Source organism: Poecilia mexicana, unplaced genomic scaffold (genome assembly GCF_051168715.1).
Source record: "Poecilia mexicana isolate PSO_F unplaced genomic scaffold, ASM5116871v1 scaffold_4, whole genome shotgun sequence".
In the NCBI taxonomy this organism is placed as follows: Eukaryota; Metazoa; Chordata; class Actinopteri; order Cyprinodontiformes; family Poeciliidae; genus Poecilia; species Poecilia mexicana.
This window is the reverse complement of record NW_028263373.1, coordinates 19,596,922-19,609,209: the sequence shown is the minus strand read 5'-3', so window position 1 is coordinate 19,609,209 and position 12,288 is coordinate 19,596,922. Positions and strand designations below refer to the sequence as shown.

Below are 12,288 nucleotides of genomic sequence, written 5' to 3'. Positions count from 1 at the left end.
GAACAGCAATCTAAAGGGAATTGTTTAAATACCAGTTCTGATTGAACCAGGAAGTGTATTGGTCCAGTCAGGGAACAAACAGCTTGGATATGTAAGTTTTATTAAAAAAAAATGTATATTTTTTACTTAAAACTGTCACTAGACAGATAATGTGTGAAAAAATCGAACTCCCCTTTCTTCTCCAAGTGTTAATTATAGATTTACACAGCTCAATCAGAAACAACCAATCACAGCCAGGAGGAGGGTCTTAGCACTGTCAATCATGCTTGTGTACACTGCTCACAGACTCCCACTTGTTCTCTGCAACACTACAGCTTCTCCCCATCAGAAGAGCCTGTTGTGAATGCTAAGGCTTGTTAGTCAATGACAGCAGAAAAACAGTTTTCCTGGAACTGTGAGTTGTTTCTCCACCATTTGCACATTAAGCAGTGTGCATACAAGGTTGATTGACAGCGCCACAACAATGGATTCACAACACTCCTCCTGGTTGTGATTGGTTGTTTTTGACCAGGAGTGGTGCATTTTTTCACGATTTAATCTCAGTATATAAACATCTGTTCTGTGAAGGATTCAGAAGTTTGTTGGAGAATATATAAAGAACAAACATCATGAAGATCAAGAAACACAGCAGACAGGTCGGGAATAATATTATGGAGAGTTTAATGCAGAGTAAGATTGTAAAACAATATCCCAGGCTTTGAACATCTCGTGGACAAGCTGAGCAAGGGATGGAAACAATGGCTGGAGTTGATGAGAAGATGGAAAGAGCTAAATACGAGATTATTCTGAAAGAAAGTCTGTTGCAAAACACTTGAGACTGGAGACACGGCCCTACACAGACAGTCATGGCTACAATGGAATGTTTTACATCAAAGATGAATGAATTGCTAAAATGGGCTAGTCAAAGCCTAGACAAAAATAACAAATTCAAAATGACTTAAAAATGTGATGTTCAGATGGGAATCTGACAGCCTATTTCTAAAGAACTATTGGCAATAGTCTCAGTTTCTTAATGTGCAAAATCGTTGAGACATAAAAGATCAGCAACATGTGGTTCTACAAAGTCTTGAATCAGGAGGGATGGAAATTATTCATGCAATTCTTATTTCTAAAAAATACATCAGTAATTAAGAACTGTGCATAATTTTTCCTTCAGCTTCACAATTACGCACCATGTGTACATCCATCACATAAAGTCCCAATGAAAACATTAAAATTATTGGGTGTAACTTGACAAAACGTGAAAAGGTTTAGGGCATAAATTCTTTAAAAAAAAAAAAAACACTGTTTGGATACATCTCAGATACCAGTGTGTCAGAAGCAACATTAGTTAAAATTTGTGAAAGTCAGAATAGTTAAAAATAAATGAATCTGTTTGAAATGAACTCCTAACTCCCTCAGTGGGTGGGTGAAATTTGACATTAATAAAAATTTACTTCCACAATATATAATTGTCTTTTTTTATGCAGAGACTACTGTCAGCTGGACATAAGGCAGCAAAAATAAATTCAAATAATTCAAATAATATCAATAATAGTGTAAGTAATAAAAAAAAAAAAACACATGTTGTGGTATGTTTACTGGGAAACTGTTCTTTAGTTTCCACTCTCTGCATAGAAACTAATACTCATATTTCAAGTTCAAGACACAGCATAACATAACTCACAGGGGGGGAGTGTCCGCTGCTAACTGTGTGTTCACACTCAGGACTTTGTGTACATACTTCCTTGGGGTCCCGCTTGGCTGCCCTTGCATGTTGTTTTGACAGTTAGAGGCCAAGACATGACATGACAACAGAGGTATGAAATCCCCCGGCCAATCTGCAAACACGAGATTCAACCAATCATCGATACCAAAGAACTCCTGGATGAACGTTCCTGCTGACGCGATTCCAACAGTCCTCAGATTTGTAGGCCCGGGGTGACGAGAGCGGAATGTATTTTTTCATGTGTGACTTTGTCCCAGAGCTGGTGGGATGTTGACAGAGCTGCTGCTGCCGACACTGTTACTAGACTTTTTATTAATGAGATTCTGAATTTCCTCATCGTCATTAAAGGAGCCCTTCCCGTACCGCTCCGTCCACCAGGCGCGATACTGAAAAGAGGGGAGAAAGAGGTTTATCGTTGTCTCTTATGAAAAAGTTACCCTAAATTCTTTGTATTTTTTGTTTCCAATCTTTTCAAGCAGATTTTTTGTGACTTTCTGAAGATCTTTCTTTTAGGTCTTGGAAAAAGCATCAGATCAAGTCACATTATCATTCAGTTATATGACTGTATAACATGTGGTTTTACAGCCGACTAAATCAAGTAGTTTTAGCCGCAGTAAAACAACTGATGATTAACTCTAAATACAAATATTTAATCTGTCATTCTCTGCTTCCCAACCCCTCTTCATTACATCACAACCAATTTTGAGATGTGGATAGATAGAAACACAAAGGTTTGACTCCTCACTTAACAAACACACTCAGAAAGCAAATCATTTCAGGGTCGTCATTGAACAGTGTTATATTTAGAACAAATTTAAACATGGAAAACACTGATATTTCAGAAAATATTTTATGCCTAACTTTTGTATTGTATAGTACAGTTTCATATCATTCTTTAAGTGGAGGATTGTGTGTGAAAGTCTCTGTAGGTCCGTTTCTGTCTGGAAGCAACATCCACACTGTGTAAACACTCAAATCTCCTTTTCCTCCACATCCCACACTTCGTTTGAACTTCTGAAAGTCATTTTCACAACCTCTTCATCTCTAAATACATTGATCTTCAACAGGTGTACATAGTAAAGTGAACTGTGAGTGTATTGGAGTCTGTAAGTATTTGAGAAAATCCACTCAAACACCTAATTCTTGTTTTTTTCTAAAAGTTTTATAATCATTTTATGAAGGAAAACAATCCTATTAAGTCTAATGTGTTTGTAAAGATTACTTTATTACCCTGTCCTCACCTTTCACTAGTTAATCTGCTAATCATAAAAATGTTTTTCTTTTGTTTGTTAAATAACTGTAAAAAAAAAAAATTAAAATTAAAAAAATAAAATTTGCTGCATTTTTTAAAACGTATCCTTAATAAAAAGCTCTTAAACATTTATTAATAAAAAATTCATGGAAGAAATTTTTACTGTGGGTAGGCTTCAAATATGCAACTTGAAAAAAACAAAGGACACGGGGAAGGACTAAAGTAAGGATACAAGGATGATATGATGGGAAGAAGGAAGTAAGGGAGGGAAGGGAGAATATAAGAAGGAAAGAATGGAGCAACAGAAAGAGGGAGGGAAGAACCATGGATAATTGGATGGGGCATCAACTCATCAAATTTATTTCACCTAATTCTTTTCCATATTTATTATGACTTGAAAACTACTGAAACTTTTCCAGGCTGCGTAGGAACCCTATGGATAATTTTTGATCTCTCAAAGGTTAATTTTAGAAATACACGTTCATATCACCATATTTTCATACAAATGACTAACCTCTGCCAGCTCCATGTTTTCGAACTCCTCCAGCTGCCGCAGGAAGCCCAGGTTGGGGCCCGCACACGGCCGGGCAGCCCGGACCGCCGCCAGGGACTCCACCCAGCCTCGTCCCGTCACTGTCATGATGTAAGCCACCACCAAGGTTACGCTGCGGGACACTCCTGCCACGCTGACAACCACAGACCCTCACAGTTAGTAATCCTTCTCATATGCAGAATCTCTGCTTTAGAGTATAAAAGAAGTGAAACCCACTCCTGACGCTGTGGTTAAATGTCTACTGTTGCCTGTTTGATATGAGACAAGATGAAAGGTGAGGACATTTTCTATGAAAGTTTTTAACCTAAAAGCCTGATAGTCAGGTTCTTTTTGGTGTGGCTGAAAATGAGACCTGGGCTAATAAAATCTGAAGATTTTTCAGTTATTCTGAGGAAAATTCTTATTATGACAGGGGGATACAATTTTTTTTTCTGCTTCTTTCTGATACAGTCACCAGTAATCTCTGAATTTTTTCCCCTCCAATCATTCAAAATTCTCCAAGCTATCCACAAGTCTTCCAAAGCTTTTATACCTCAGCTTCCTTTTTACCTCAGATGTATTTGAATTTGTGGGACATGAGAAAACCAGAATCTGAAAGTACATTTTGTAAAAAAAGTAAAAAATAAATATATAAAATAAAATAAAATAAAATATGAAACACAGACTTGACACAAGACCTGCAGGTGCATCATCCTAAAGTTACTATAATTTATATTTAATGGCTTTTCCTGTTGGGTTCTTCCTCAGATTGATACTGCACAAAGGTGTTTTAAAAGATTAAACCAAGGATACAAAATCATAATAAATCTCCAGTAAGTCATCACTTCACATTTCCATTCACTTTTCACTTTCTCATCTTTTTTCTGTCTCATCATAGCCACAAACATCAGTGTATTTTGTCAAGATTTTTATGTGACAAACACATAACACATTTTTATGTGACAAACACATAAAGTTGTGCATATGCACAACATAAAGTTGTGCATATGTGGGTTTCAAAAATTTTTTTACAAACGCAAATCTAAAAGGTGTAGAATGAATTTCTGTTTGCCTGGGTATCTTACTACAAGTTTTCCACACCTAAAGACAAGACATGTGTTGCCGATTGTTGTTAAAAATGGATTAAGCGCCATAAGATTGGATGGAGAGGGTTTGTTGAAAAATTCTTTGTAGGTCCAGAAATTTGACTATGCCATTTTAACACATCAAAGACTCCTATTTAAACCATTCCATTACAGATCTGGCTGTGTGGTTATCGACCTCCTTGAAGGCGAACCTCCACCTTAGTCCTAAATCTTTCCCAACCTTTTTTAGTTTTTTTTTTTTTTCTTTTTTATAAGGGCTGCAAAAATATACAAATGTAGAGATCGATTCTAAGAACTGGTCCTCACCAGTGTATGAGGCAGCCCTCTCCTTTCAGTCGGCTCTCATGGATAAACATGATGCTCTCTCTGAAGTACTGAATCCTGGAGAAAACATCACATCAAGCAGCTTATCAATAAACATAATCTAAATATAGAGAGATATGTATCTAAAGTGTAACGTGTTAGTTACAGATCAAATGCTCATATTTCAGTTGAAAGAAAAATTAAACAAATTGCAGGGCCAAAATCTGATCTTTTTCAGTACTCACAAGTTTTGCTTTGAGTGGTCAGAAGCAGATATACAGAGATAAGTCATGTCCTGCACAGAAGAGGAAACAGCTTAAATAAGAGATGTTAAATGAAATTCGCCGCAGTATTTTGTAAACAGAACTTCCTTTACACTTGCAAAAACAATAATATTAAATATATTAATCGCTCTTTGTATTTCGAGGTCATTTAGATGCAAATGCGGTGGCTATTACACCCTTCCTGTTTTTTCATGATACGTGCCCTGAAACCTTGCAGTTCTTGCCCTGTGAGCGATGTGGATTGCAACATAACTGAGTGAGGGTGTGAGTTTGTGCGTGCGTGTGTGTATGTGTGTGTTTACTCTTCGTTGCACCTGGCAGCTGATGGTACATTAACTGGACAGAAACCACCTCATCGTGCTATGACTGCACTCGTGCAAAAACCCCTGAGTCCTCAGGGACAGTGCAAACTCTGGAAGTGCTCCAGACACTTTTCGTAAGCATTAGTAAAAATATATCCACAGACTCCGCAACCCTTATTTAAATTGTGACCCTCTGGAAAGGACCTCATGTCTTTGCACAAGTTCATCACTATTATTTAATAAAGTCAAACCCTGACTGTGAGGCTTTATTCCTATGCATGCTCATAACTAAATTCCATTCTTGTAAAGAAAAGTTTAACAGATTTGATCAACTAGAAATTACTGCTTCACTCTGTTCTGCAATATGGTAATCACGACCGCATCTTTTCAATGTAAATGTCACATCTGACCTCAGAGACTTAGTGGTTGCAAATTTTACCATCCTCTCTCAGGAACCATCACGTCGTCTTCCAAGAAATCAATCAGTCAGCAGTTTGACTGTTGAGTATGCAAATAAACTGTCCCATCTGGCCACTCTGTCTAAACTCGACCTGAGTCATCCAGACTTAAAAAAAAAAAAAAAAAAGCTGTGTCATGCAGTTTTTTACAGAAAAAAAAATAATTCTCAGATTATGTGTTTTATTAGAAATGAACAAAAGTGTGTGAAGTATGTGTGGGCCAAAACTTTTGAAAAGTTTTGGTGGTTGACCAGTTTAGGTAGTGATACTGTGTAATACAAGTTGCTGTTTCTCTTCAATGTTCAATGAAACATTCTGGCATGGATGGGAGAAAGTGTACAGAAAACTCAGAGCACTTTTCATGATCGCTTTCAGCAAGGAAAAGATGAAAGTTGTGAAAGCGGACACTGGGGATATCAGACAGATTTTCAAAAATGAGTTCAATCGATTGTTTTCAAACACATTTCTTTTTTTTTGTTCACCTTGTTTCTCATGTTCTTCAATATGATAAAATAAAAAAAAAAAAAATAAAAAAAAAAATAATAATAATAATAATAATAATAATAATAAACATTCCTCTGCTTACCGGCACATCTAAGTGCTGCAGTGAAAACTGTTTTTTTTTTTTTTTTGTCCAGTCCTTCTTTCAAAAGTTTTTGGACCTCAATGTGCAGAACTAAAAGCTTCTTGTGAAGAAAATAGCATCAAACAGCAGCTGCATCAGCTGAAGCAGATTTTCACACATGGACTGAAATTTCATGTTCAAACAATACTGAAGCCTCAGTAAACGCTGTGTTTACTGAAACCTGGTGGATTCCATGTCTTATGACTGTCACACAATTGAAAATATGAACATCTGTCTACTTCAGCTGCCTTTGATAATGATTTCACTGAGTGCTCTTATCTCACTAATGATCTTAGGTAATGAAAATATGTTTCGGGAAGTGATTCTTCAATAGGTTGAAGACATAAAATAGATAAACCTAAAGGATGATAATATATATTATGTAGTTATAAACTATCTTAAGAAAATTCCCTACATGCCTTTGCCACACAAAAGTACTCACACACAGCTGTAGGGAGATATTTAACTGAAGAGACAGCAGCTCCGCAGAGATTTCACACTTTCACAATGAGTACTGATCAGTTGGGACACTGACGGGTAAGTGACTGAGTTCAGAGGACATTAAGTACTCTGTAGTTGGATGAAGGTTCGGGTCATTGGGTCGCAAAAGCTCATGTAGCAATTTGAACCTGCCTCACCTCCAGGACAGGTGCAGCTGTGTCATGGATTGAGAGGATGTGGGTGATGTTGTGCTTTGCCAGTAGCTCCTGGTCCTGTGCATCTGTGAATCACAGAAAATCGAGAAATTTGAAATTATTTCTGCATCCAGTGACAAATGTCAGCATGAAAGCTGCAACCTAAATAAAGCATTTTCTGCCCGACAACACCCCCCCTCCCTTAATGTCTCCCAAGCAAATATGGCCGTATGGTTTAAAAGTTTTGCTCTTCTTTTGAACTGAAAGAAAAACCGGAAAACCAGTGTTTCTAAAACAGTCCAACAGCTTGGCCCAAAAGCAAGAAACAGTAATTGTTTTAATCAAATTTTGTTCTTTAAAAGGAAGCCAAATGTTTTCTACGATGGACAGATGTGCTTTAAGCATTTTTTTCTCTCATGCTTTGCAAATGTGCAGGATGCTGCTAAAACCATCCCAAAAAGGCCTAGAGAAGCCTTCACTAAGCCCTGCTACAATGCAAGTAAGCAACCATAAACTGCAGACATTATGTTGCAAAAATATGTAATAAATGGTAAAACAACACAACCATTTTTAATTATCAAAGTATTTCCGAGAGAAGTGCAATCCTGAGTCACTATCTATATGTTCCCAGGGTATACTTTATGCAACACAAATCATAAATTGAGGGAAGGCTAGTAACTCCCCTAAGGCTCTAAAAGCAAAAGATAACTTTTATTTTTCATATTTTTTGCCAAAATTTGACATTTAAGATCAAAAGTTATTAAAAATATAATTTTAATTATCCAAAGATACAAGATGTGATTCATCAGTGTGAAAACATGCAGTTTTTGTTGCTTTTATCAAGACTCATATTTGTAATGTAGGCCTCTGTATCTCCTCTAGTTTGATAACTAGTAATGCATTGGGACTGACTTCTTTATTTTACCTGGCTAAACTGAAATTAAGAGCTGGCACAATGTTGTGTATAAGACTGAAAGTCACATATTTAACATATTAATATCTTCTAAAAGAATGTATACATTTATTTAGAAGGGTTTTGTCAGAAATCAGTTTATTTATTCAGATTTAGATGTAAATAAGCTAACTTAGCATTAGCTAAGCACCTTAAGTAGCTAGCTTAACATAGAAGCTGCAGTTGTTGACAGCAGATGGAATCCGTACACTAATCTGTTCTCTGATTAGTTTGAAGCTAAAAGGAACTGCAGGAAATATTGCATTGCCTTTAAAATTGAGCTAGACCCACCACATTCCTAATTGGCAAATGATAAAGGACTAAAAGGACTCAATGCAAAATACTATGATTGCTTGCTTTGCTCAGTAGAGCAAAGTATGAACAGCCTTTCACATCTCTATTTTTATGTGTAACTCATCATGGCATATATTTGTCCAATGGACAGTGTTCAAAGAAATGTAAAATCTGTTTTGAAGGACAAAGAGGTGACAAGCCTTCACAAATAAAGGAAAATAGAAGTGTTTCTAATTATTCTATAAAGTTCCAAATCATATTATGCACTGACAATTTAAACATTATTTATGTGTAGAAGTAGATTCAATATATAGTTTCATGGTATTAAGATATTAGTTCTCAAATCCCAATTTCAGAATAGGCAAATTTTACAGAAATGCTGTGAAATATAGAAAGTTATCAATGGATTTGATTTATTTGATGCAACTTTCATTTTTTCTGTTTACTCAGATAAAGTACATAAATGAGAGATCCAGTTTGAAAGTGACTACAGGCTTCTGGCCTCATGATGAGCTGCAACTTTCACAACATCCAAATTTATTGACAGTCTAATTTTACAGTTTGTTCTAGTTTATTTAGCATTGAACTGCTTTTTAGAGGTTGGCTTGCCCTTGGATTTTACACGATAACTAGATTTTGGTATTAGAACTACTTGGTTAGATTTAGACACTTGATTAGGGTTCAGCTACTATGGACATGCACCAATTACTGGCCCAGTAAATGTGGTTTTGGGGGGGAATTCCCAATTTCAGAGCCTTTAGTACAGCATGTAGACATCTGGAAATGTATAGCGGGTATCCAAATCAAGACTCCATTTTTTTCTACGAGCTTCATCAAGTGAATTTATTTAGATAAATACTATTGTTAAACCAGAGTACATTATGTTTCAAATTCAGTTTTAGCTGAATAAACTTGAATCTCATCTGAATGTGTTTGAAATAATTTAAATCATAAATGGTAACCTCAAAGGTTTAGTTGTAAGACTTATAAAACCATGCTTTATCAAAGATATGTGTGTGTGTATATATGCTTTTCTTTTAATGGACTTTAAAAAGTCATTTTTTGGTTAATTCAAACTAAGACAAAAAAAAAAAACATATCCAGCATGAGAGGCAGCCTTATAACACCAGTCCTTATTTTTTCCTTTGTCGTACACAAATGTCTTTAAATAGGCACGGTGGCAAGCATAAAAGAAAAAAACATAAAAGGTGTTGCTAAGATGAAAGGTATTATGTTTCCTATTTGACAGCATTTTTCAGAACAGGTCACGTTTACAAAAAAAAGTCTTCCACATATTTATGCTATTGCCTACGTGTTTATGGTTCACTGTGTGAATTAGATATAAAAAGAGCAACCTCATGCTTTGGTTTGCTGTTTTGTGGAAACATTTGGAATGCATCTCAGATCAGGGACACCCCCACAGCACGGGGCATCCCCTCCCACACCAACGCTCATCATATTCACAACATAAGATTTATGTTCCCCAGCAGCAGCTGCACACCTCAAAGGAAAAACTTCAGTAAAGATAAAAACAGTACTGTACGTTTTTTTTTTTCTTGTCAAAATGCAGTACTCCAGTCGTTCAGCTTCACACTGTGAACTCTCTACTCTATAGAAACCAAGCTCAGTGTAGCAGTTCACCACATGCTCCTTCATATGAGGAACTGAAACGTGTTCTACTACGCTGTCCTGAAAATGATAAAAAAAAAAGGAATCATTTCTTCACTGACATGAAGGCTTACCTTTAATGTTACCAAGGTACAGATCTGGTAGGATCTAAAAAGAGCAAGGAAAGGGAGCTGAACGGACAATGCAAAAAGAGATTTTGGAGATTCAAACCGATTCTTTGTGATACTTTACCTTACTTATTCCATTACCCATCTTTGACAAAATGTCTTATGCAAGTAAGTTCAAATTTAAGACAACTATATGGTCCTTGTCTTCCAATTCAGGCTTTGGGGACGAAATCCTGATGCTCTACAGCAGCATTGCTCTCAACTGACAAGCTCCGTCTCACTGTCCTCCAACCATCCTTGATAACTTCTTTGGGGTCAACCAAAATATCACAAAATCTTTGACACGTCCACAGCTCATGTCCCGAGAGATCTTTCGCTAAGAACATGTTGATTAGAATTACGTAATGTCACCTTAGTAGTGAAGCACACTGCTTGGGTGTTTATATTTAGACCGAGCTGGGTCACGGGATCGTGCATAGACACATACCAGCCAGACAAAGATGGTCGAGTGCCAGGAGAAACAGGAGAACACATCTAGAGCGGGGTGACGTCTGGTTGTCACCATGTGCTGAGCTGTTCTGCCATACAAGGAGCACTTCTCAATCAGACTCAAAATACTTGCAGTAAATCACATTTTAACTGGTTTTGCTTGACTAAGAAAACGTAATCCCCCATATCCCAAGAATTGTGACAGTTTTTCATCTGGTTATTTGTAAAAAATACTTTCAAATCAATTATATTCTCTGTAAAGGTCCATACAATCGGAGGTTGGACTAGTTCATCCAGTAGATGTTATGAACTAAGAGCCCTAACATATTAAATTTACTAAAGTTAAGTAAAATCTTCAAATCACTTCACTGAGCCTGATTACGGGTCTGGTTTTTTTCTTGACATTAAGAATTTACCCCGCTTAACTTTAATTTCTTGCTCTCTATTTCATTGAACACACTTCAAGTTTTGCATTTCCAGTAAATCTGGCGACACCTTCAACTCATCGCTCATAGCCAACCAGGGTATTTTTAGCCTGGTTTTTGTCTTGTGTTCCTGTATGCGGTTCAGTACATGGCACTGCTCACACTCATTAACAAGCACAGGAGTGTGGAGGCGTTTACAAAAACGGGGAAGGGCTCAAACAGCTCATGAGGGCTGACGAGTCAGACATAAACAAACCTGCCTTTGTTGAGGTTTATATTAAAATGTCTTTCATAAGTTCATTACAGGAAATACTTTTTTTTTTTTTTGCTTGATTATTTTTACTACCTACTTAAAAGTTCTTTGGCTGTACCTCTTTCATTAAGACTTTTCTCCATCTACGTAGAGGTCACTAACTCCCGAAGTTTAAGGAGAACATTTTTAAAGACATAAATATGTGTAATAACTAAACAAGAAAATTAGAAATGCAACCCTCTACATACGTTATGCTAGGTCTTTGTAAGGTTTGGTACAAACATATATTCCAAAAAATATAAAATTGATTTATTGTAGTCTTTAACAGACATTTATGTTTGTTTCTTATTTCTCTTTTTTTCCTTTTTCCAGATGAGATTTCCTTGAAATTATAGCATTAAACGTTAACGTCAAATGTTGCTGGAAAAACAATATTTTCCAGCCAGATCCTAAAGGTGAATTTTTATCTGCCACACGTTGTGGTTTATACAGTCTGTCAAATATTGAATTAAATGTTCACATATTTAGAGTATTTAACTCACAATCGAAGCTTTAAAGCTACATAGGCCTTTAAAGGCGGCAGTGAGTTTAGCAAACCAAAGACACTATATCTGTAGAAGATCAGTGTTACAAAAGATAAGAATGGCAGTTTTTCCATTTAAGCTTTGGAGTTTTATCTCAAACCGTGAGTTGTTTTGCGAAACTGTTGCATAAGAAAGTATTGTTACTTTTCTTTTTCAATGGGGTGAAATGGGAGAGTAATCCACAAATCAATTAAAAGAAATATTGCACTTATTAAAGATGGACAGCTAGATGGACAGAAAAAGTCCTGACTAATTGAAATGACTGGACATTTTAAGCACATATTTCAAGTAGTGAGAACAGGATGCCATGGTAGCTTTGGAAAATGCATCACAAAGGTATAAAAAAAATC

At 36.3% G+C, this 12,288-nt stretch overlaps 1 protein-coding gene across 1 annotated transcript; it reads right to left on the bottom strand.

Moving 5' to 3' along the window:
* Positions 1–643: 643 nt before the first annotated feature.
* On the bottom strand, positions 644–10,447 carry LOC106914425 (dual specificity protein phosphatase 22-B). The gene is made up of 7 exons (XM_014981205.2): positions 10,312–10,447; positions 10,194–10,227; positions 7,209–7,291; positions 5,147–5,196; positions 4,905–4,979; positions 3,475–3,646; positions 644–2,094 (listed from the first exon to the last, which is right to left on the bottom strand). Exons 1-7 carry the CDS (start codon positions 10,330–10,332, stop codon positions 1,945–1,947), a joined length of 585 nt encoding a protein of 194 aa, XP_014836691.1. The 5' UTR covers positions 10,333–10,447; the 3' UTR covers positions 644–1,944.
* Between the last annotated feature and the right edge of the window lie 1,841 nt (positions 10,448–12,288).